This window comes from Alligator mississippiensis, chromosome 4 (assembly GCF_030867095.1).
Source record: "Alligator mississippiensis isolate rAllMis1 chromosome 4, rAllMis1, whole genome shotgun sequence".
In the NCBI taxonomy this organism is placed as follows: domain Eukaryota; kingdom Metazoa; phylum Chordata; order Crocodylia; family Alligatoridae; genus Alligator; species Alligator mississippiensis.
The window spans coordinates 148175619-148202017 of record NC_081827.1 but is presented as its reverse complement, the minus strand read 5'-3'; the positions used below and the strand labels follow the sequence as shown (position 1 = coordinate 148202017).

At 47.5% G+C, this 26399-nt stretch overlaps 1 protein-coding gene across 1 annotated transcript; it reads right to left on the bottom strand.

Annotated features, from left to right (window-relative positions):
• Window positions 1-760: 760 nt before the first annotated feature.
• Window positions 761-26194, bottom strand: LOC102571104 (C-type lectin domain family 4 member E). The gene is made up of 9 exons (XM_059726779.1): window positions 24804-26194; window positions 16962-23858; window positions 15258-15409; window positions 14897-15024; window positions 11545-11820; window positions 3476-3565; window positions 1814-1965; window positions 1433-1668; window positions 761-1107 (listed from the first exon to the last, which is right to left on the bottom strand). The coding sequence occupies exons 2-6, from the start codon at window positions 17170-17172 to the stop codon at window positions 3553-3555; spliced, it is 780 nt and encodes a 259-aa protein (XP_059582762.1). The 5' UTR covers window positions 17173-23858; window positions 24804-26194; the 3' UTR covers window positions 761-1107; window positions 1433-1668; window positions 1814-1965; window positions 3476-3552.
• Between the last annotated feature and the right edge of the window lie 205 nt (window positions 26195-26399).

Below are 26399 nucleotides of genomic sequence, written 5' to 3'. Positions count from 1 at the left end.
ACCAGCCTGAGTGCATACACATGAGCATCAAAGTCCCAAATCAGGCAACAAGATCTATCTCAGCCTCTCTGGCACTACTGTGACCTATGTGGAGCTCAGGAGAGAGAGCTGGGGGTGCCTCTCATTGCACATAGGTCCTACCACACACCGTTGGGGCAGGAAGAGGTGTGGGAGGGAAGGCAGGGCATAGAAATACAACCAGGTGACTGCAGAATAGGGACAGCCATGACTTCAGGTTGCAACTTCATCACCATTGCAACTGCAGTTACTTGGCTGCCAGTAACAGCTGCTTTTTCTCACATCCCACCCCACTGCCCCCAGGTCAGTGCCCACAGTGGTTGCCCCAGATGCCCTACTGAAGTTATGCCACTGGAGGCAAGAAGAGAAGAGAGGGCAATGGAGCTGCTGCATTCTCCTTGCCACATAACAGAAGGAGCATTGGGAGGAGTAGCAACCAGGCAGGAGCCCATGGGCCAAATGTTATCCCTTCATGGACTGTATGTAGCCCATGGGCCAAATGTTATCCCTTCATGGACTGTATGTAGCCCATGGGCCCTGAGTTGGATACCCCTGATTTAAGTGATTCACATGGATCAGGGGTCAGGTGCCAGGCAGAGAGTTTTGCTGCTCTCCTTCCCAAAGGGCTGTGCCTTTCTCACCTTTCTCCTACAGAGATGTCACGGACAGCTTTGCTTACATGACAAGCAGAGCCTGCTGCAATTCTCCACTTCCCTCTTTTCAGCACTTTCCACATTTTATGTTGTTTTCCCAGAAGAACTTTATTGGGGAGCTCAGAGCACTTCCTGCAGGAACTTTCTTGCCGCCCGCCCAGAGTATGTCCCTTCCAGCTGTAAAGGCTCTTCTCATCCCCTCTACCAGACATCCCTGGGAGATGCCTGCAGCACAGGACAGACTGTCTCTGGGCACCCATCCTGCATGGGAGGGGTCTCTCTTCAAATAAAGGCTGCTGCAGCTTCACAAATTCGATTCAAAGAAGTGGAACAAGGAATGTCATTCCAGTTTTGCCTCGCTTGTGTTCTTGAATGCACCTGGAATGAAGTGTACTTCTCCATCTTGGGAATCCTGGGCTCCCCAGGTTTCCAGAACCTGCAAGACAGAAGCCCCAGGGTCAGGAGATCACCGCTGGGAGGCTCACTGGGGAACAAGCTGTGAGTGATGAGGATGGAGGGAGAGGGACAACTGCAGCCTGCAACTCACCCAGAGCTCCACCAGCTCCCTCAAGGCTGCTCCCTGAAACGGACTACATCCCCCTGCTCACAGTCTGTCAACTGACCTGCTCCTTCATGGGGATTTTACTCCAGGAGGGGAAAGTGCTCACTTAAACACATGCCCAAATGAACACATTACACCATATGGTGTGGGATTGACATGGGGAAGGATATAACCACCACGCCTCCCCGGTGATACTCACGCAGCAGTCTTATTGTACGGGGTCTGATCTACCCAGCGCCACTGGGCTTCCACCTCCTGGGCAGACAGACCAATGAAGTAAGTTCGCCTGCTTGAAAAAATGTCCTTTGTCCAATTGAGCAAGAAGTCCTGGATAAAGTATGAAAGTGAATATTGCTGTCACCAAGTGCAGGGGCTGAGCAGACAGCAGGACACAGCATCCCTGCAGGGTGGGAGCTCTGGGAGTGGTGCTGGCATCTGGGGAAGACCAGAGCAGAATGAAGATGGAGACAAAATTCCCACTCGGACACAGAACAGGCCTGAGTGCAAGGAGGTCCCACCCAGGCTGGCTGTGAACTCACAGGGGACACCCCCTTCCCCCCCCCCACCACACACAAGGTACCTGCTCAGCCTGTGTGTTGATCACCACCAGGTGGGAGCCCATCCCCGTGCAGTTCTTCTCACTTTCATCCCCAGACATGCTATCACTGGACAAGTAGTAGCAGTTGACTCGAAAGGGCTTCCAGCCCATGGGGCAGCATGTCCAGACCCACTCTGGGAGGGGGGAGAATGCAAAATGCAATAACATTCCTTGTAGTGTACGTGGGAAACCCCTGCCCGGCTGCCTCTTCTTCACCCCTTTGCACATTGTTTCTACCACTTATTCTGAACAGTTTGAATATCTCCTGCCTCTACCCCTTTGTCTAGATTGGCAGAAAGGATGTGTTGTTAGAAGCTGTTCTCTAACAAAGGCAGAAATCCAATCTAGGCTAACACAGGTTAGTTAATGTGCTTTCAGATCCTCATCTAGACAAAGCCACAGGGCCTCTGGTAATGTGGTTTCCACCCTTTTCCTTAGCCATGGTGATTTCTGATGGTATCTATATTTATACTCATGAGCCATAGTTTTAATCAATAGCATACACGTTAATAATTATCTGTCTGTCTTCTATCAAACTATCCATCTAAGTACTAAGTCAAGTCTAAGTTTGAGGATTCTTTTAGTTATACTAAGTTAAAACCTCATTATAATACCAGGAGTAAAGCATACTGAAAACACAGGACTAAGGGGAAGATTCAATTAATGTCTAAAAGGCACATCTTCTTTGCCTGGGCCTGGTGGGAATGAGTGTCTTAGATTGCTCAGTTTCTGGAGTCCTTTGTTCAAAAATAAATTAGAAGCTACTCTGCTAGGTGTTAATAAATATACAGAAATAAATAATTGTTGATGCCTGAAGTAACCTGCTAGTTAATAAGACAGACAGAAAGACAGACAAACAAGCAAGCTATATGAATTGGGGTATTCTATTGACACATTAAGCCTCCTACATTGACAAGTTGGTACAGATGAAAAGATGGGCAATGTTTTGCCTGTGATGCTGGTTAGTATATTCTTAATTCTTATAGTCCAGGGGTGTCAGACTCATCTGGCCCCATGAGTGGTGTGGGGCTGGTTCACAGGTCGGTAAGGCCCATGGACCCCCTGCCCATCTGCCTTTTCTAGCACATGTGGCAACTTGGCCTGAGTAAGTGCTATGGGCAGCACACATCCCAGGCACTGCATGCAAGGCCAGTCCAGTGCACCATGTGGGCCAACTGGCCAAGCACTAGGAGCTGGATTATAAGACTCTGGCAGGCCAAATCCGGCCTATGGGCTATATGTTTGACACGCCTGTCATAGTCAGTAAACTGACTCTGATCAGTTTGGGCTTCTGAGCATTTCCTTTAACAAACAGTCAAGAGACAGTCTTGTCCACTGTTTAACAGGCTAGGGTGTTAACAAATGTCTCGTTCTCCCCAACTATTGCCCCCTTTATCCATCTCTCAGCTACGCTAATCTTTCTCTGTCCTGGTAGCTGACAGTACAGTGGCACCGTTTCTTCCTTAAGCCTCACTAAGTGTGCATAAACCTCATCTTGAGCTCACCTCCCCTAGTAAGTCAGTCTCCCCAGCATCCTATAACTGCTGTCAATCAAGTACTGCATGTGTATGAGGCCTCCAACCCTAAATGCTGATACTGGGGATAATTCCCCACTTGCCCTCTTTCTTTTACATACTGACTGACCTTTGCTCCCAGGTGTCCCCAGGGCACAGCGCCACTCTGGAAAAGTCTCAGGCAGTTTGTGAGCTTTTGGGCTCTGTTTATGGAGCATAACTGCAAAAGAAGAGGAACATAGAAGTCTCAGTACAATTTTCCTCTTCCCCTTCTCATGTGAGTTACCCAGTTTCCTCATCTTCTGGCAAGAAATGATTCCCGCCTCTCATCCCCCTCTCCCTAACATGCACACCTTTTGGCTCTTCATTATGTTTACAATGTCAGCAAACATCTGTCTTTAGCTCCCTCCTGATTGTGGAGAGAAACCGTATAATTATATACCCATGAATCTCAGTCAAGAAAAGAAAAAATGTGTGACACACATGGATTAGGTGAAGCTGGTTTTGACTAGGCTCTAGTGACAATCTTATTGAACTCAAAAAATTATCATTTTTTTCCAGTACAAAAGATACAACTACAATCATAGGATGAAGATATTATAGACTTTCTTATTCTGCATCAAGATGAACCAGTCACTGGACCAAAAAACTGCTGACACTCATATCCTTGGTTCTTTCAAAGGGTTACTACTTTCTCAAAGCCAAGAAAAATATCAGCAATATTGATCATAAGGAGCAGTTTAGAAATATCTGAATGAAAGCTGGCAGTTGCTTAAGAGATCACAGAAAAGTAGGGCTGGAAGGGACCCCCATAGGTCATCTAGTCTAACCTCTGGTCTGAGGAAGGATCATTCCTATCCAAAACATCCTATACAAATCCATAGTAGATGGGGGAAAGGGAAAAGAAAAAGGACACCCTCGCCTAAAGGCCCAGCCTGATTTAATGGCAAAATGCCAGCAGAAATTAGAAATTAAAAGCATCATATAGAAAAAAAGAGCAATGCAGAGAAATAGATAGCAATCAATATAAATTAAAAATTGTTAACTACAAAACAATGATAAGGGAAGCTAAAGGTATCAGGAAAATTCTGTGGTAGGCAGGGCTCAAGACTATAGAAAAGACCTTTTTTTTAAGTATCTCAGGAATAAAGATATCCCAGTGACTAGGCCCATAACTAGATGCAGGTAGAAATATTGTTAATTGTGATATAATAAAGGTAGAAGTGTTCAGTAAAAACATCTGTTCTGCATTTGGAAAGACAGAAGGTAATACTCATTTCACACTAGTACAATGAATGGTTTTCCAATCCATCTTAAAATCAGCAGGTTCAGATTATTTGCACGTAAGAGTCTTAAAAGAGTTCAATGAGGAGATCGCTGGCTCACTGACATTTCCTTTTTAGTAAATATTAGAATCCAAGCACATTTCCTGAAAAGTGGAAGAGTGCTTATGTTGTTCCAGCAAAAAAACAAAACAAAATCAGATCATTCAAGTAATAATAAGCAGTACAGACAACGATCTAAGCAAAATTTTAGAAGAACTGGTATGAGAGTCAGTCAATTTAAAAAAAAAAGAGTATAGTAATGGAATGAATGCCAGAGAAGACATATTTGGGTCAGGGGGAAGCATTTTGTCAGACAAACCTGCTTTTATATATGGATGAGATTACAAACGTGCTTGATAAATGGCACAAAGTAGAGGTGACCCACTGTTTTGTAAGGCATTTGAGTTATAAGGACATGATGGGATTCATGTTCCTAGAGTTAGTGCAAGGGACCTTCTGACAAACTGGAATGAACTGAATGTGTCAGATGCTGACAGAAAGCATCCCATTGTACAAAAGAAACAAGCTGAAGACATTTTGGAGCCACTGCTAAATAATCTTTGCTAACTCAGTTTACAGGCAAGGGTCCCAGAGGACTAGAGAAGGGTTAGCAGGAATGACAGGTTGAGGAGGAAAGGGGGAGTCTGGGGAATAATAGACTAACCAGTCTGACTCCGCTAAGGAGCTATTAGAGCAAGTAATGTGACAATCAGCTTGTCAGAAGCTGGGGAAGGAATGCGGTGGGCATACCATAATTTGGACTTCAGTGGGCCTTTCATGCCATTTTCATAACTAAGCAAGAGAAATGTGGGCTAGATAGAATTGCCATTAGGGGACTATATAACAGGATGAACAGAACCGCATAAAGCAAAGGGTAACTATTTATGAATGAGATCAGTAAGAGGCCCCGAGTAGGACCCACAGGAAGTCCTGAGTAGGATCTTTGTTCTAAATCCAGGCCTGTTTAAGGACTAGGATGCAAAGAATAAGAGTATATTGGTAAAACATGTAGATACACAGAACTGGGAAGGGTTGCAGGCTCTTTCGATCATAAAATTGGAATTCAAAGGGATCTTGAACAAGTGGATTACTGAGCTAGAGAAAACCTAATGTCATTCAACAAAGAGAAATGAAAAGCACTGAACTCAATAGGAAGACAATCCAAATGTGGATATACAAATGAAGGATGAGAGATAACTGCCTTGGCATCACACTGCAGAGATGGATCAGGGGGAGGGCCTGGCCTGCATTCAGAGAAGATGGTGTAAAGGTCCCTCTTTGTCTTCGATCAACAAAAGGCATTTCTTCAGCACTAGCATAGCGCAGAATGGCCCCCTGCAACAGAAAGATGCACAGCTGGACTGGGGCTTGCTGTCCTCCCACTGCTGCTAAAATGACCAGTCAGACCTTAGCCAGGAGCTCTTCTGTCTTCCTAGGATGAGGCATGGGGGAAGAGCAAAGTTGATTAATCTGTAGAGAACAATTCCTGGAGAGGACTGTGTGCAAGGACAGTGATATAATCCCTTATGTTTGTATCTCCCCACTCCTTTTTCCTCCAACCCCACCTCAGTGCAGGTGAATAAACAGCATCCAGCACCCACCCAGGCAGCCACATGTGATACAGGCCTTGAAGATCAGGACAGGAATCAGAAGAGCCCAAGGGCTCAGCCGGGGACAGCCTCCCCTCTCCTCAGCAGGGGCTGAAAAACACAAGGCAAGAGCAGGAATCGCACTGCCAGGGCCAGGAGAGCGGAAGGTAACTGTCACCAGCCTGTTCCCAGCACCATGTCTGGGGACAGGGGTTGGGGGGAAGATTACTTGGGGACCGCAGCTGGATTCCGCTACTTGTAATTAAAAGGTAGGTCAGATGCAAGGGCCAAAGCCATTATTGTGCCTCTTGCAGCTCCTGTTGTACCTTCTTCTGCTCCCTCTGCCACCAGTCCTCAGTCCTCTTCTTCCACAGCTTCACCGTGTTTCTCTCCTAGTTCCTTTCCCTGCACAACTCGTCTTACTGCCCCTCATATCTCCATGGCTGGTACCTCCCATTTCTCTCCCTATCCTGCCCTGCCACATCTTTCTCTCTCCCAGTTCTCTCCTGTCATCATTTCTTTCTACATCTCCCCTTCCCTGCCCTTCAATCCTCCTCTGCTTTCTTGCTTCCCCTCCACTAGTTCCTTGTTTCCTACCCTTCCAGCTCACCCTCTCTCCCATCCCTCTTCTTCCAGCTTTCCTCGCCCTGTGTATCCATCTTCTCTCCTGTCCCTCAGTAAAACAAAATTCCAGGATGATCTGTCAAGTAAGGAGCATCTAAAGGGCAGCAGGATGAAGAGACCGAAGGGCTGGTAGAAGAGGACTGTTTCTCTGGCGAGAATGTGTCAGGGACCTCACAACACCAGGAAATGCGATGATTGGGGTACCAATGAGCCAGCCATCTGTGGTGTGGAGGGGATCTTTGTGGTTGGAGTCACCCAAAGAAGTTTGCTTGCATAATGTTACTGAAAAGAGGAAGCTACTCCTCTGTGGGAACTGTTTGTGTGTGTGTCATTCAAGGTAACTGAAGGTCACTGCATCGCCCTCTAACATTTCATTCCCTCTTCCCCTTTTCTCATGACCCACTCTGCCCAGCCCCATCTCTCCCTGCTTCCCTGCTCACTGGCACTTTTCCATCTTCTCCAACTACTGTTTCCTGGTATCTCAGATCTTTCTCCTAATCTGACCTTATTCCTCAGCCCTTGCCCTTTGCCTTCTCCACCGCCTCACCCACCCACTGCCCTCAGAACGGAGGAAAGGATTCCCCAGCGATCAACTCACCTCTAGGGCTCAGGCTCCCCTTCATGCTTATCACCTAGTCCAGGGGCTCACTGTCCTCTCCAGTGACCCCAGATTGCACATATGCAAACGCACACACCCACGTAAACTCCCAGAAACTCCCCTGCACACGCCTGGCTACCAGCACACCGTTGTCCTTTGGCAGAGCATTCTACCAGCTGCACTGATCCAACATGACAAGGGCTGGTGCCTGGTGGGATTGAGCGCTCAGGCTGAGCTGGAGCCTGAAGTTCCCCTGCAGGGAGTGGCATGGAGGGGAGGGGATATTTCAACAACTCTTGTGTCAGCTTGATTCTTACTGGACACTCCTTGCCTACAAGTGGAACTAGACAGATCACAACACCCTCCCCGCTCCTTCACAATAAGCATGAAGGCAAGGAAATAGCAATGGCGAAAGAAATGAGGAAGAGGAACATCCCACAATCAATCTCATGCTATGAATCATGCAGCTTCACAACAGGCAAGGCAATCCCTGTCTCTGCTGAGTTGGGCTTTGATATGAGACAGCAAGAGAGGCAAGTACAATAGGGATCCAGTATAATTCACTTTTCCTGACTGAGCCCAGTTTATCCTGAATCATGTTCTGTGTGATCCTGTCCCTACTGTCTCCATCTGACACTCACTGCTGCCCTGTCACCACCACTCACCCACTGCTTCCCCATCCTTGCTGTCATTCATTTGCACGCAATCTCCATGTTATTCCTGAGGTTCTCAGCAATGACTGTATGTTGGTGTCCATGTCACCAATATAAAGATTGAACCATGTGAGGGTAGAACTATTGCCTGAGGAGCCTCAGAAGGACCAGTGGCAATGGTCAGAGAGATAGCAGCAGAGGCACCCATCTACTGACCTGACACGTCATCCTAGGATGGGGGCTGCTGCCTAGGGCCATAGGTTCCCATGTCTCATAAGGTCCAAGGACTGATATCCTTCCATTTCCACTGACAAAATCCAGTCCCTCTCATTGATTTGGCTTGATTCAGATATATCTAATTACAATTCTTTTGATGCATTCTCAACCACAGCTGGCCTTAAGGGTGAGTAAAATGAGTAACTGCCCAGGGTGCTGTGGTCAGGGTGGTGCCACATGCACACAGATGCACGCGTGTGAGCGGCCTTCATTCACCGCTCTCTCTCTACCCAACCCAACCCAGCCCCACTCCACCCCCCGCTGGCCCTCATCCCAGGCAAGAGGACTGTTGCTCAGCCAGGCTCCCTTCACCTCTAAGCAGTGCTCAGGAAAAGCCAAGCCAGGCACATGCAGAGGGGTAGTGCCTGCTCCAGTCTGCCTGCCATGCTCCCACACAGCAGTAGCAGTGCTTCTGTTACACAAATTGACAATTACTCAAATCACAAGCGAGACCTTCAGGGCAGCAAGGAATGACAATTTGTTCCCATGATACATTGCAGACCGATTTCTCGAAGGGCTTTGCTCTGGATGATATAAACAAGCCTGGGACATAACTTTATAGACGTGCACATGTAAACAGGTGGTTAAATTATAACTGGAGATGTGGATGGATGGACATAAGAGGGACACGGTTGGGTCTTGACTCCTGCATCCTCCTCCTGGAAGCTGAACCTCACCTTTCAACTTGCAGTTGCAAGGCCACTGGGACAGGAAGATAACCCTGATATGAGCATGATGCCCCATCTGGGATGAGGACAGTCATTATACTTAGCAGCAGCAGCTGTGAATACATAGCAGGTGGCATTTCCCCTTCACCCTGTTCAGGTGAATGCCCCAGCTCTCTCCTTGCCATTCTCCCCCAAACCCCTTGGCTGAGGGCATAGGCAGATTTAGTGACATCACAGGTTAGACTTGGGCAAAATGGGCTTTCTTCCACTTTCAGTATGTTCAACAGCTTTTTTCCCACAAAATAACAGGATTGATGTGTTCAAGCCCCTGAACATGGTATCCTCCTCTCTGATTCTTCCTGCATAGCCACAGCCCAACTGCCAGGGTCCCTAAAGCTCTCCTTCTTATACCTCCCTGGGAGCTGCCCCAGGCAAGGGGTGTCTACCCCCTACTTGTTCTCACATCCAGGATGAAGCAACTCCCATCAGGTGTGTAAAGAAGGGTACTTGTGCCCGAAAGCTTGCAAAGAACATTTTTCCAAATACTCGGGTGGTCTAATAAAAGATATCACATCTACCCAAAAAACCTTGTCTGCATATCTCCCATCAGTTATTTGTTGGTGAAACTAAACAAATTGAATGAAAAGACAGATGACAGTACATATTGTTCCCGGTCTTCCTCCTGGGGGAGGTTGTTCTTTCCTGCACTTAGACAACAGTGCACTTCTCAGAGCTGAGGAAACTGTGTCTCCTGGGTATCTGGAACTGGCAGGAGATGCTCCAATGTCAGAAGTGTGCTGTTAGGAAGGTCCCAGGGAAAGGAGCAAGGAGGAGTGGGAGAATTGCAGCCAGTGAGTCAGCTGGAGAGATCCCCCTACTTCCCTCTGTGCTACCCCAGGGCACGGATTGGCACATTCTGATCATGTTTCCCCGGTAGATCTGCTCTTGGCTAGACCAAAACACTCTAGTAAAATTGAGGACAGGGCCCTCATTCCCTGTGTCCTTTCATTACCCTCTTCCAAAGGCCCCCCTCCCCTCTCCACGTGCACACGTGCATTACCCCATATATTGCACTGTGGGACTAAGGGAGATGTGGTAACCAAACCCAGTGTCCCTCTCAGTGATTACTTATGCTATACTCTTGGATCTGTGGTGTCTGATCTACCTACTGTCACTCAGTTTCCACTTCCAGGAAACTCAGAAGAGGTAGTAAAACTTTCCTGTCCCTGTTCCTTTTCCCCAGATGAGCATGAAGTCCTGGATAAAAACAATATCTAATCTCAGCAGCTGCAGGAGCTGAACAGACAGCACGAGGCATCATGGGAACGCTGTAGTGAGGTAGCCCTGTTTCAAAGCAGGTGTGCAAAGGGTTCATTGGGAGAGGCCAACAGGGACGGGGGGCAGATGTTAGGAGGAACAGTAAATTCGAAAGCATAAGAAATCACTGAAACCTAATGAAAGGAATTGCAAGATTGGATTGTAAACCCTGGGTCACGGCCTACTTAGCAAAGAGATGAGAATTGAGGAGTGATATGAACACTCTGTGCTGAGGACACCAACTTCTGTTCTAGAGCTATGGATGACTCTGAGCCCCAGGATGCTGAACGCGTGGGGATCACTGTTCTCCTTCTATGTCCTTTCACAGCCTTGGATAAAGTGAGCATCAGCCCACAAAAGCTTGTGCTACACACACACACGCACACTAAGGCTGTGCGAAATCTCACCAGCCATTTCATTTCGACACTGTTTTGACTCATTTCAAGGTCAAAACAGCAAAATCGAAGTGAAAGAAAGGCCATTGAAATAGCCTCAAAACAAAACAAGGTTAGTTGAAACATTTCAACTATAGCACTGAAGATGGGAAGTTAGTCCAGCTGGGCTGAACCCTGCCCCCTGCGGGGTCTAGAGGTTTTAACCCCGCTGTGGCTTAACACATACATGTGACATGAGTTTTGCTTTCAAGATTTTGAGGTGCAGTTTCCCTGACCCCCTGCACCTACACCTTGAAATTTGGCAGGCTTCATGCCCTTGGAAGGGGCTACCATTCCTGCAGGTGCCATCCAAATCAGGCTAGAAATGACAAAGTTAGAGGCTGTTTCAACCTTCCCCTTTATAGAATATGGGCAAAGTCAAAACAGCAGCGAAATGACAAAATATTTTATCTTGCCTCGGTTTGTTTCGATGCTGTTTTGACCGTATCTGTTTAATTTTGATTTTGCTATTTTGACCTCGAGACGAGTCTAAACAGTGTCAAAACAAACCTGGCGGCGAAATTTCGCACAGCCCTACTAATCATGTTCCCCCAGTATATCATGTCTTTGTTAAAGTAGAAACACCCTACTCCGCAGGGAAACAATGTTCTCTCTTTCTCTCATGCACTCACACATCCACTATACTACATATTATTATTCTACTGAAAGAAGGGAGAAGGGGATGTAAGAAGTGTTGCTCCCAAACAATACTCACGCTGGAGTCTGGTTACATAGAGGCAGATTCCTAGAGCACCACTGGCTTGTCTCCTCCTGGGCTGTCATATGAATGTAGTCCTGCGTGGCTGCCACATCTCCCTCCACTACACCAAGCTCACGCGCTGCCTCATGATGTACGACGCAATCCGCTGGTAGTGTGACATCTACGTGGTGCATATCACAGGCGACCACCAGTACACCGACTCCACCAGATTCACCGCTGCCAGACTGGACCCAGAGGGGACCGCCTGAACCCCGCTCTGCACCTGACGGACTTCACATCAAGAGAAATCTTCAGCAATGGACCACCCTGCTCCACCCGAAGACGCCCACGATGAGACTCTCTATGGACTGAGATACTTTCCTCGACCTACTTCCTCCACCATTGCAGACCATTGTACAGGCTTGTGTGTTTCTATCTTCTCTTTCTCTTGTGTGTATCTATCTTCTTTCTCTCTCAATATCATGATACCCCCTCCCTCGCCTTCCCCCACACCCCGGGCTTCCTTAGCTAACAGTGTATTTTCTGTAACCTAGTTGCATTCCCCTCCTCACACCCATACTTCTTATGTCAGTCCCTTGCTCGGGCAATCTGTATTTCCCTACTCACTGTCTCATCTTTTTGGATTCATAATTCCAAACATCTACTAATATAATTCTTGCCCATCTGTAACAGCTCCTCTTACCTAATTGGGCAGGAAATTATGGATAAAAAACCCAAAAATCAATCTCATCAGCTGCAGGCGGTTGCGAGTGTCAATCAGTGAGAAAGTCCAGGTTTGAACAAAGATGGACCCCGAATTCTCCGCTCCAATTCTAGGGCAGGTCTGTGTGCAGACGCCCCATTACAAACTCATGAATGAACAGGTGCAAGCACCTTCAGGCCCTTTGTATGGACAGGAGTCTGTGCAGGGGTCCTGTGCACCAGGGAGGACTGCTCTGCAGGGCCAGGGACCAGCCTGAGTGCATACACATCTGCATCCAAGTCCCAAATCAGGCAACAAGATCTCTCTCAGCCCCTGCTCCATCAGCCTCCCTGGCACTACCATGACCTACCTGGAGTGCAGGAGGGAGAGTTAGGGGTGGCTTCATGGCACAAGGACAGGTCTGGCCCATGCCAGGGCCAAACAGGCACCTCTCATCGCACATATGCCCTACCCCACACTGTTGGGACAGGAAGGGGTATGGGAGGGAAGGTGGGCACAGAAACACAACCAGGTGCCTGCAGAATAGAGGCAACCATGATTGCAGGTTGCCATGTCATCACAATTGCAACTGCAATTATTTGGCTGCCAGTAAGAGCTGCTTTTACTCACATCCCACCCCACTGCCCCCAGGTCAGTGCCCACAGTGGTTGCCCCAGATGCCCTACTGAAGTTATGCCACTGGAGGGAAGAAGAGAAGAGAGGGCAATGGAGCTGCTGCATTCTCCTTGCCACATAGCAGAAAGAGCATTAGGAGGAGCGATGGCCAGGCAGGAGCCCATGGGCCAAATGTTATTCCTTCATGGACTGTATGTAGCCCATGGGCCAAATGTTATCCCTTCATGGACTGTATGTAGCCCATGGGCCCTGAGTTGGATACCCCTGATTTATGTTATTCACATGGATCAGGGGTCCAGTGCCAGGCAGAGAGTTTTGCTGCTCTCCTTCCCAAAGGGCTGTGCCTTTCTCACCTTTCCCCTATGGAGATGTCACAGGCAGCTTTGCTTACATGACAAGCAGAGCCTGCTGCAATTCTTCACTTTCCCTCTTTCCAGCATTCATAGATTCATAGATGCTAGGGTCGGAAGGGACCTCAACAGATCATTGACTCCGACCCCCTGCATAGGCATGAAAGAGTCCTGGGTTTAAATGACCCCAGCTAGATGCCTATCTAACCTCCTCTTGAAGACCCCCAGGGTAGAGGAGAGTACCACCTCCCTTGGGAGCCCATTCCAGACCTTGGCCACTCTAACTGTGAAGAAGTTCTTCCTAATGTCTAGTCTAAATCTGCTCTCTGCTAGCTTGTAGCCATTACTTCTTGTAACCCCCGGGGGCACCTTGGTGAATAAAACCTCACCAATTCCTTTCTGTGCCCCCGTGATGAACTTATAGGCAGCCACAAGGTCGCCTCTCAACCTTCACTTGAGGAGGCTGAAGCAGTCCAGGTGCTCTAGTCTCTCCTCATTGGGCTTGGCCTTCAAGCCCTTAACCATAGGAGTGGCTCTGCTCTGGACCCTCTCCAGGTTATCTACATCCCTCTTGAAGTGCGGTGCCCAAAATTGCACACAGTATTCCAAATGTGGTTTGACCAGCGCCCGATAGAGGGGAAGTATCACCTCCTTGGATGCTGGACATTTTTCCTCCCTAGGTGCAGTACTTTGCATTTCTCCTTGTTGAACTGCATTCTGTTGTTTTCTGCCCACTTGTCCAACCTGTCCAGGTCTGCTTGTAGTTGTTCCCTGCCCTCCGGCATCTCCACTTCTCCCCACAGTTTTGTGTCATCCACAAATTTGGACAGAGTACACTTCACTCCCTCGTCCAAGTCGCTGATGAAGACATTGAAGAGTATCGGTCCTAGGACCGAGCCCTGCAGAACCCCACTGCTCACACCCTTCCAGGTTGATACCGACCCATCCACTATGACTCTCTGGATCCACTATGACTCTCATTTTCCACATTTTATGTTGTTTTTCCAGAAGAACTTTACTGGGGAGCTCAAAGCACTTCCTGCAGGAACTTCTTGCCGCCCTCCCTGAGTATGTCCTGTCCAGCTATAAAGGCTCTTCTCAACCCCTCTACCAGACATCCCTGGGAGATGCCTGCAGCACAGGACAGACTGTTTCTGGGCAACCATCTTGCATGGGAGGGGTCTCTCTTCAAATAAAGGCTGCTGCAGCTTCACAAATTCAATTAAAAAAAAAGGAACAATGAACGTCATTCCAGTTTTGCCTCGCTTGTGTTCTTGAATGCACCTGGAATGAAGTGCACTGCTCCGTCTTGGGACTACTGGGCTCCCCAGGTTCCCAGAACCTGCAAGACAGAAGCCCCAGGGTCAGGAGCTCACCATTGGGAGGTTCACTGGGGAACAAACTGTGAGTGATGAGGATGGAGGGAGAGGGGCAACTGCAGCCTGCGACTCACCCAGTGCTCCACCAGCTCCCTCAAGGCTGCTCCCTGAAACGGACTACATCCCCCTGCTCACAGTCCCTCCACAAACCTGCTCCTTCATGGGGATTTTACTCCAGGAGGAGAAACTGTTTTACACTTGCTCTCTCTCACACATGCCCAAATGCACCTATTACACTATATGCTGTGGCATTAACATGGGGAAGGATGTAACCACTGCCCCTTCCCAGTGATACTCACATTGCAGTCTCGTTATAGGGGGTCTGATCCACCCAGCGCCACTGGGCTTCCACCTCCTGGGCAGACAGACCAATGAAGTAAGTTCGACTGCTTGAAAAAATTACTTTTGTCCAACTGAGCAGGAAGTCCTGGATAAAGTATGAAAGTGAATATTGCTGTCACCAAGTGCAGGGGCTGAGCAGACAGCAGGATGCAGCATCCCTGCAGGGTGGGAGCCCAGGAGAAGACCAGAGCAGAATGAAGATGGAGACAAAATTCCCACTCAGACACAGAACAGGCCTGAGTGCAAGGAGGTCCCACCCAGGCTGGCTGTCAACTCCCAGGGAACACCCCCATCTTGCCCCCACCACACACAAGGTACCTGCTCAGCCTGTGTGTTGATCACCACCAGGTGGGAGCCCATCCCCGTGCAGTTCTTCTCACTTTCATCCCCGGACATGCTATCACTGGACAAGTAGTAGCAGTTGGCTCGAAAGGGCTTCCAGCCCATGGGGCAGCATGTCCAGACCCGCTCTGAGAGGAGGGAGAATGCAAAATGCAATAATATTCCTTGTAGTGTAGGTGGGAAACCCCTGCTGGGCTGCCTCTTCTTCACCCCTTTGCACATTGTTTCCTACCACTTATTCTGAACAGCTTGAATATCTCCTGCCTCTACCCCTTTGTCTAGACTGGCAGAAAGGATGTGTTGTTAGAAGCTGTTCTCTAACACAGGCAGAAATCCAATCTAGGTTAACACAGGTTAGTTAATGTGCTTTCAGATCCTCATCTAGACAACTAAGATCTAAGTCAATCTAAGTTTGAAGATTCTTTTAGTTATACTAAGTTAAAACCTCATTATAATGCCAGGAGTAAAGCTTGCTGAAAACACAGGACTAAGGGGAAGATTCAATAAATGTCTGAAAACCACATCTTCTTTGCTTGGGCCTGGTTGGGACTGAGTGTCATAGATTGCTCAGCTTGTGCAGTGCTTTGGTCAGAAATAAATTAGAAGCTACTCTGCCACATGTTTATAAATATGTGGAAATAAATAACTGTTGATGCCTGAAGTAGTCTGTTAGTTAATAAGACAGACAGACAGACAAGCAAGCTATATGGATTGGGGCATTATATTGATACATTAAGCCTCCTACATTGACATGTTGGTACAGATGAAAAGATGAGCAATGTTTTGCCTGTGATGCTGGTTAGTATCTATCTTCTTTCTCTCTCAGCATCGTGAACACCCTCCCTCCCCTTCCCTCTTCCCCCACCCCCAGGCTTAGTTGGCTAACATTGTATCTCCTGTAACCTAGTTGCGTTCCCCTCCTCACCCCCATCCCTCTAATGTTAATCCCTCACTCAGGCGATACTTATTACCCTACCGGCTTTGTCATCTTTTTTGGATTCACAATCCTAAACATCTACTAATAAAAGTCAATATATTCTTAATTCTTATAGTCCAGGGGTGTGAGACTCATCTGGCCAGATCAGGCCCATGGACCCCCTGCCCTTCTGCCTTTTCTAGCACAAGTGGCAAGCTGGCCTGAGTAAGTGCCATGGGCAGCACACATCCCAGGCACTGCGTGCAAGGCCAGTCAAGTGCACCATGTGGGCCAACTGGCCAAGCACTAGGGGCTGGATTATAAGACCATGGCGGGCCAAATCTAGCCCATGGGCTGTATGTTTGACATGCCTGTCACAGTCAATAAACTGACTCTGATCAGTTTGGGCTTCTGAGCATTTCCTTTAACAAACAGTCAAGAGACGGTCTTGTCCACTGTCTAACAGGCCAGGCTGTTAGCAAATGTCTTGTTCTCCCCAACTATTGTCCCCTTTATCCATCTCTCAACTACAATAATCCTTCTCTGTCCTAGTAGCTGACAGTACAGTGGCACTGTTTCTTCCTTACGACTCACTAAGTGTGCATAAACCTCATCTTGAGCTCACCTCCCCTAGTAAGTCAGTCTCCCCAGCATCTTATAACTACTGTCAGTCAAGTACTGCATGTGAACTAGGCCTCCAAACCTAAATGCTGATACTGGGGATAATTCCCCATGTGCCCTCTTTCTTTTACATAGTGACTGACCTTTGCTCCCAGGTGTCCCCAGGGCACAGCGCCACTCTGGAAAAGTTTTGGGCAGTTTGTGAGCTTTCAGGCTCTGTTTATGGAGCATAACTGCAAAAGAGGAGGAAAACAAAAGTATCAGTACAATATTCCTCTTCCCCTTCTCATGTGAGCTACCCAGTTTCTTCATCTTCTGGCAAGAAATGATTCCCTCCCCGATACACACACGCATTTTGGCTCTTCATTATGTTTACAATGTCAGCAAACTTCTTTCTTAAGCTCCCTCCTGATTGCGGAGAGAAACAGCATAATTATATACCCATGAATCTCAGTCAAGAAAGGGAAAGTGTGTGACAAACATGGACTAGGTGAAGCTGGGTTTGACTAGGCTCTAGTGACAATCTTATTGAACTAAAAAAATTACCATTTTTTTCCAGTACAAAAGATACAACTGCAGTCATAGGATGTAGATATTATAGACTTTCTTATTCTGGATAAAGATGTACCAATCACTGGACCAAGAAACTGAGGATTACACAGGGTCCAGTGACGCTGATATGGGCATTCATTATGAGCAAACTAATATAGAATCATAGAATCGAAGGATCAGAAGGGACCTGCAAGATCATCAAGTCCAGTCCCCTGCATGGGCAGGAGGTTATTGGGCTCAGACTGTGGTGGGCCAGTAGGGGGAGCTCCTGCATTGAGCCTCCTACCTCACCATGCCTGTCCACCTTCCAGACTCCATGTGTCTCTCCAGGGGTGCCTAAGCCCTGGCAGACTGCCTTTCGAGCCCCACCACAGAGTCTGAGGGTAACGTGTGCTGCCACCACCCCGAGAAGGGACTGTCTGGGTCCTGTGTCCTTGGGGAAACACAGGCCAAATAGTCCTATGGGTACTTAACCCAATACAAGAACTTGGGGCACTTCCTCAAGTTGGGGGCCAAAAAGGATAGTTTCCCTTAGTCTGCTGAACCAAGGGGACCCCAAGGCATAATCTAGACCCGCTCCCAATAAGTCTCCCACACTAGGTACAAAGGAGAACTTTATTGGTTACAGAGGGTAGGGTTAGAATAGGGTACAGGGTAGAGCAATATCAGAGAAAACCCATAGAGCAAACTCCTGTGGGTGGGGCAGCCTTTGATCTCGCGTCTGAGTTACTGCAAGCTATATATCTAGATCTCAGTTTGCTTACTCACAAGTATCACCCAGAGGCTGGTGGAGATTCCCTCTGGAGGCAAGCAGTTCCTTGATCATGAGTTTTGAGAGAGAGAACAAGTTTCAAATGGTGCAGCTCTTCTTTGTTCCTGAGTATCCCTCATGGCTGCTGCCCCCTCCTCCCAGGCAGTCCTTAACTTATATAGCCCTTGTGACCTCATTTACCTGGTCAAATGGAGGTCAGCACCTGTTGGTTGTCAGCCAACCAATTTGAAATACATCACTAGTTGCCAGGCACACTCTAGCCCACCAGGAAGGAAGCCCCTCACTCAGGTATGTGATACTAGTCACGTAGGCAGAGAGAGCAGGTTTCCCCCCTCCCTCAGGAATGTATCCAGCTCAGGTTACCTAAAGAGATAGGGTAAGGATGTGTCTGTCTGCTGGGCCCACCCTTATCAAATTGTCACAGGGCAGAGACTTTGGGGAGAGACAAAGGTGGCTTTCTGCCACACAGACGACCTCAGCGAGGTGCTTGTCCAGCCTCATCTTGGAAACCTCCAGGGATGGCAACTGTATCACCTCTGCTGGGATTGTGTCCCAGATTCTGGAGACCCTTACAGAGAAAAAGTTTTTTCTTATGTCCAGCCTGAAGTTACCCTCAATTAGCTTGTGACCATTGGTCCTCATCCTCCCTTAAGATGCCTTCCTGAAGAGTTGCTCTCCTAGATCTTGATGCTTAACCCCAACATATTTGTAGGCAGCTATCAAGTCACCTCTCAGCCTTCTCTTACTCAGACTATACTCTTACTATATTCGTGGTTCTCCCAAAGGGCTAATTGCCTAAGGCCCAGGGAATATATCAGCAGTTTTGATCATAAGGAAAAATTCAGAAATATCTTAATGAAGTGTGTCAGAAGTTTAAGAAGGGTTTATTAGGTGATGAGAGGTCAAAAGAAAGAAGACAACTTTGCTTAAAAATCCAGCCTAATTTAATGGCATTGTGACACCAGGAATTACATATTAAAAGTATTGTATAACAAAAAGGAAAAGAGGGGAAACAGGTAGTAATCAATATAAAGTAATGTAACCCTTGGCATGTGGCACCATTTTACAGTGGAGACTTTGCAGACCCAGCAATAACTTTTTACAGAATTTAATTATATCCAGGGAATAGTTATGATATGCAAGCGAATATTGAATGATATCAAAATTTTGAACTACTCTATTTGCAATACAACCAGGGTGAGTTTATACAAGAATAGCAGTTAAAATCTAGTTAGACTTAAGAGATGATCAAGCAGATGGGTGCAACGATAACAACTTACGCACTAGGCTAAATACTTGTTATATTAATCCCCTAATTAAATATTCACAACTAAAAACTGTTCACCCCAACTTATGCCCAAAGGATGGAGCGAGGGGCAGTCCCTCACTCCGTTCATCATGTGTTTTTAAGGCTCCAGCTGTCTTGAACTATCCCACACATGCCCAGGCGTCTCACTGTCTGCAGAGGTTGCTCTCACTCCAGACCCCTGCAGAACAGATTCCTCCCCACGCACCTCTGCACATGCTTCTCTGCCTGTAAACAGCTTGTTCAAGCCCTCGGGGCTATGTACACAATTACGCACACAGAGAAAGAGTTCACTGCCACAGGCAGGCCAGGCAGCACCTCTGGGCTCACTCCCCCTTTAGGCACTCAGGTACTCCAAGGCTTCCCCTCAGGCCGTGGCTCCTTGGCTGTTAGGCCACACTGGTGTCTGGGGAACTTCCCCTTGCTGGCATCTCTTTCCGCCAAACTGACACAGGTCCACCACAGTCCTTTCCCCGGGCACTCACACAGGGGGTTTAACACACTCCTACCGACCCCCAAGTTCCCAATCCCAGCAGGAGATCTGCGTCCTGCACCTAAGGGGCTCCCCAGGGCTGCGTCCCCACCCAGAGGGATTTTGTGAAGCTGATTCACGAACTCCACGTGCTCGTTCTAGGGGTCCGCGCTCCTGCTCAACCCCCAGGCGCTGCACTGGCCTCCAGCCGCTCATGCAGGGTTCAGCAGGCACCACGGGGTGGGACCATGATACGGGCTCATACTGGCCCTCTTCACTCAGCGCGCACCTCTGACTGCCACCACGGGGGTGGAGAGGCACCCGGGTTTAAGGGGAGCCACCAACCAATCCCTGGGCAGGAATTTTCCCAGGCTCCCAAACTCATTTTTTAATCTTGAATCCCCTTCCTGGATTAAGTAAAGGTGAGCATGACCAGGACAAAGCTCTAATGAGAATAGTATTGAACTTGAAAAAAAAGTTATACATAATGAAACAAAAGAATAAGTTCATGTTCTTCCTTCTTCTTCCCCTTCCCATGTGAGCAACCCACTTTCTTTATCTTCTGGCAAGAAATGGCTCCTCTCTTTGGGCTAGCTGGCTTGCAGGCTGGCTTTGTTCCTTTGAGAGATCTCCTATACACAAACACCACCTTTGCACTAAGCACAAAACCAAGCAAGCGAGCAAACAAAACTCTCAGCCCAGCTTTGGGCAGTAGGAGAGGCTCCATCTCATGGCCTCTTCCTGGTAATGAAATTATATATGGTCCAGTCCAACTCCTGGCTGCAAGCTACTTCTTCCTATAGCTCACCCACCTCTGCTCTCTTTTCTGGGGTTTTAACTCCTAATGGGATACTCATTAGATAACCACCCACAGCTAGGACTTCTAACACAGGTCTGTCTGCTCCCTCGGAAAGGGCCAGGCTGCTGTGTTACAGGGCTTGCATGATCACAACATTAGCAACCGTACCGTGTCAGAGAAGGACTGGGCAGCTGAGCTCCCTTAATCATTCTATTAGCTGTGGGAAGAAACCTTAATACCATATGCCTACGTATCTCAGTCAACACATAAAAAGTACAACACATGGGGTAAGTGAAGATAGTTTGAACCAGGCAACAGCCTTCTAGTGACAATATTACTCAGCTCCAAAAAGGTATAGATGACCATGTTCTCCAGCACAAGAGACAGCAACAGCCATGGGGTAACTGTATTTGGACCTCTATATTCTAGACTGGAAACGATGCTTGCCTAGGGTGCAGTGACCCTGATCTGATTCCATCCATTATGAGCAAGCAGAGTACAGCCTCAACCACTCATATCCATGGTTTTTTCAAAGGGTTACTACTTTCCCAAAGCCAAAAAAAAAAAAAAAATCAGCAATATTGATCATGAGGAACAGTTTAGAAATATCTGTAGGAAAGTTGGTCATTCCTTAAGAAATCACAGAAAAGTAGGGCTGGAAGGGACCTCCATAAGTCATCTAGTCTAACCTCTGGCCTGAAGAAGGATCATCCCTATCCAAAACATCCTATACAAATCCATATTAGATGGGGAAAAGGGAAAAGAAAGGACAGCCCTGTCTAAAAGCCCAGCCTGATCTAATGCCAGCAGAAATTAGAATTTAAAAGTGTCATATAGAAAAAAAGAACAATGCAAAGAACTAGATAGCAATCCATAGAAATTAAATATTGTTAACTACAAAACAATGATAAGGGAAGCTAAATACATCAGGAAAAAAACCTATGGCATGCAGCATTCAAGAAAATACATAAGCCCCCCCCTCCCAGTTTTTTTTTTTTTAAGTGTCTCAGGAACAAAGATATCCTAAAGACTAGGCCCATAAGTAGATGTAGGTAGAACTATTGTTAATAATGATTTAACAAACACAGACGTGTTCAGTAAATATATCTTTTCTGTATTTTGAAAAAGAGAAGGTAATACTCATTTCACGCTAGGACAATGAATGGTTTTCCAGTCCATCTTCAACCAGCAGGCTCAGATAATTTGCACCCAAGAGCCTTAAAAAAGTGCAATGAGGAAATTGCTGGCCCACTGATATTTCCTTTTCAGTAAATATTAGAAGCTGAGCACATTTCCAGAAGACTGGTAGAGCGTTTATGTTGGTCCAGTAAAAACAAACAAACAGATCATTCAAGTAATAATAGGCAGGATAGACAACAATGTAAGCAAAATTTTACAAGAGCTAATATGAAAGTCAATCAATTAAAGTAATGTGAAAGTCAGTCAAGTATAGTAATAGAATTAATGCCAGGAAAGACATATTTGGGTAAGGGGGAAACGTTTTGCCAGACAAACCTAATTTCATATATGGATGAGATTACAAACATGCTTGATAAGTCACAGGGGGCGAGGGATGAAAGGGCAGGTTTACAAATCCAAAATGATGCTGCCTTAAAAAAAGCAAAGAAACACAAGCTTGGATTGCATTAACAAAACCAGTGTCTGCAGAACAAGGGAGATGATACAACCACTCTACTTGGTGCTGGTTAAGCCTGAGCTGAGCTGCTCTGTTGAGATTTGGACACTAAATATTAAGAAGGAAATAGGGACACTGGAAAGGGTCAGAGGTGCGGCAGAAAGATGACAAAGAGGGTGGACAACAGGCCACAAGTGTTAAAAGTAAAGGAAGTATGTATGTTTAGTTTGGAGAAAAAGAGCTTAAGGGAAAACATAAAAGCAGCTTTCAAGATGGAGAAGTGTTGTTCTCCCTGGCCACAGAGGGCAAGTCATGAGATAGTGGTTTTAAACTATAACTAAGCAAATTTGGTTCAAAATTCAGGAGAAATGTACACACTGTACGAGTGGTAGGACAGGGAAAGAACCTGCCTCACAAAGCTGAAGAACTGACTTCCCTGGAGATTTCAGGAAGAGCCTGGGCAGGCATTGGTCTGGGCTGGTTCAGGATTAAGGCACCCTCCATCTCTGCAGGGGATTACTAGATTACAAGATCTGTCAGGCCTCTTCCAAACCCTGGTCTATATTTCTAGTCCTGCACATCGTTCTGATTAATAATAGCACCAAATCGTATTGAACATATACAACATGGGTTAAGAACTGGCTACTTAACTACACTGAAACTGGAACTGCCATGTCAAAGCTGGTCACATGCCCTGTGAGTCAGTTTTCCTTGAAGTTCACAAATTAGTTTCTTCTACATTGAGCTATCTTGTTCCCACAAGGAACAGAGCAACCAGCCAAACAAAAGCCCTGCTGTCCACCACTAGACATTCAAGAGGGGTAAGTTTAATGCTGGGATCTGCTGCAGTTGTTAAGTCATTTTGTGGTTCCCCCCTCATTACCTGGTTCTCTCTTCCTGCTGGCCCCGGCCTCCCAGCCAGGCACACTATCATCTGCTTACTGCCTGCAGCTGGTTGCCGATGCTTGGAGGGCCACGGACTTTCCTACACCAGGGTTTTGGGCAAAAAGGACTATGACTATTGAACTTCATAAATTCCCTGCTGGCCTGCATTCAGAGAAGATGGTGTAAAGGTCCCTCTTTGTCTTCGATCAACAAAAGGCATTTCTTCAGCACTAGCATAGAGCAGAATGGCCCCCTGCAACAGAAAGATGCACAGCTGGACTGGGGCTTGCTGTCCTCCCACTGCTGCTAAAATGACCAGTCAGACCTTAGCCAGGAGCTCTTCTGTCTTCCTAGGTTGAGGCAAGGGGGAAGAGCAAAGTTGATTAATCTGTAGAGAACAATTCCTGGAGAGGACTGTGTGCAAGGACAGTGATATAATCCCTTATGTTTATATCTCCCCACTCCTTTTTCCTCCAACCCCACCTCAGTGCAGGTGAATAAACAGCATCCAGCACCCACCAAGGCAGCTACATGTGATACAGGCCTTGAAGATCAGGACAGGAATCAGAAGAGCCCAAGGGCTCAGCCGAGGACAGCCTCCCCTCTCCTCAGCAGGGGCTGAAAAACACAAGGCAAGAGCAGGAATCACACTGCCAGGGCCAGGAGAGCGGGAGGTAACTGTCACCAGCCTGTTCCCAGCACCATGTCTGGGGACAGGGGTTGGGGGGAAGATTACTTGGGGACCACAGCTGGATTCTGCTACTTGTAATTAAAAGGTAGGTCAGATGCAAGGGCCAAAGCCATTATTGTGCCTCTTGCAGCTCCTGTTGTACCTTCCTCTGCTCCCTCTGCCACCAGTCCTCAGTCCTCTTCTTCCACAGCTTCACCGTGTTTCTCTCCTAGTTCCTTTCCCTGCACAACTCATCTTACTGCCCCTCATATCTCCATGGCCGGTACCTCCCATTTCTCTCCCTATCCTGCCCCGCCACATCATTCTCTCTCCCAGTTCTCTCCTGTCATCATGTCTTTCTACATCTCCCCTTCCCTGCCCTTCAATCCTCCTCTGCTTTCTTGCTTCCCCTCCACTAGTTCCTTGTTTCCTACCCTTCCAGCTCACCCTCTCTCCCATCCCTCTTCTTCCAGCTTTCCTCGCCCTGTGTATCCATCTTCTCTCCTGTCCCTCAGTAAAACAAAATTCCAGGATGATCTGTCAAGAAAGGAGCATCTAAAGGGCAGCAGGATGAAGAGACCAAAGGGCTGGTAGCAAGAGGACTGTTTCTCTGGCAAGACTGTGACAGGGACTTCACAACACCAGGAAATGCGTTGATTGGGGTATCAATGAGCCAGCCATCTGTGGTGTGGAGGGGATCTTCGTGGCTGGAGTCACCCAAAGAAGTTGGCACCTCTGCCAACTACTGCCAACACAAAGTACTGTTTCCTGGTATCTCAGGTCTTTCTCCTGATGTGACCTCATTCCTCCGCCCTTGCCCTTTGCCTTCTCCACCTCCTCCCCCAACCACTGCCCTCAGAACAGAGGAAAGGATTCCCCAGTGATCAACTCACCTCTAGGGCTCAGTCTCCCCTTCACGCTTATCACCTAGTCCAGGGGCTCACTGTCCTCTCCAGTGACCCCAGATTGCACGTATATACACACACACACACACACACACACACACACACAAACACCCAGAAACTCCCCTGCACACGCCTGGCTACCAGCACACAGTTCTCCTTTGGCAGAGCGTTCTACCAGCTGCACTGATCCAACATGACAAGGGCTGGTGCCTGGTGGGATTGAGCGCTCAGGCTGAGCTGGAGCCTGAAGTCACCCTGCAGGGAGTGGCATGGAGGGGGGGGGATATTTCAATAACTCTTGTGTCAGCTTGATTGCTACTGGACACGCCTTCCCTAAAAGTGGAACTAGACAGACCACAACACCCTCCCTGCTCCTTCACAATAATCATGAAGGCAAGGAAATAGCAATGAGGAATAGAGATGAGAAAGAGGAACATCCAACAATCAATCTCATGCTATGAATAATCATGCAGCTTCACAATAGGCAAGGCAGCACCTGGCTCTGCTGAGCTGGGCTTTGATATGAGACAACAAGAGAGGCAAGTTTGATCAGGATCCAGTATCATTCTCTTTGCCCGACTGAGCCCAGCTTATCCTGAATCCTGGTCTGTGTGATCATGTCCCTACTCTCACCATCTGACACTCACTGCTGCCCTGTCACCACCACTCACCCACTGCCTCCCTATCCTTGCTGTCATTCATTTGCACACAACCTCCGTGTCATTCCTAGGATTCTCAGCCATGACTGAGAACATGTTGGCATCCATGTCGCCAATATAAAGATTGAACCACATGAGGTAGACCTGTTGTCTGAGGAACCTCAGAAGGACCAGTGGCAATGGTCAGAGAGATAGCAGCAGAGGCACCCATCTACTGACCTGACATGTCATCCTAGGATGGGGGCTGCTGCCTATGGCCACAGGTTCCCATGTCTCACAAGGTCCTAGGACTGGTACCTATACTACCCATCCCCATGGACACTGATGAGACTGACCACAGGCATCTGGGAGTGATGGGAAAGGGTCATGGCACAGAGGATGAACTTGTCCACCTTCCTGTCAAAGGGTAAAAGCCCAGACAGATTTTGCTGAATATCTGTGGATGTAGATGAAAGAAAACAAATGGGAAGGATGTCTGTCTAGGGCTTACTACAAAGCCAAGGGAAGTTTTCTACAGAAAACTGCTAGAGGCCTCCAAAGGACAGGATGGAAGGTTAGTATGAGACATTCATTATCCAGGAGTCTGTGGATAAGCAATCAACCAGCACACACACACCCCATCAGGGTGCAGAAATGGGCTGTTTCACCCAGAAGGAAACGGGACCAGGAACTCATGCATTGACAGGTCAATGAATGGTAGTTTAGTGTGTATACTCTGTTTTTGTATTGAATGCTAGCAGTGCATCTCTTTTCACAGGCAGCTTTGCCCCTTAATAACCAGGTATTTTGATGCTTGTTGGATTCACTGTTGGTCTCAATTTTAATTTACAATATATATGCTCTAGTAAAATATTAAACTGAACTCCAGTGTTAAATATAACTGAAACCAGGGATCCTTCCACCTCCACTGACAAAATCCAGTCCC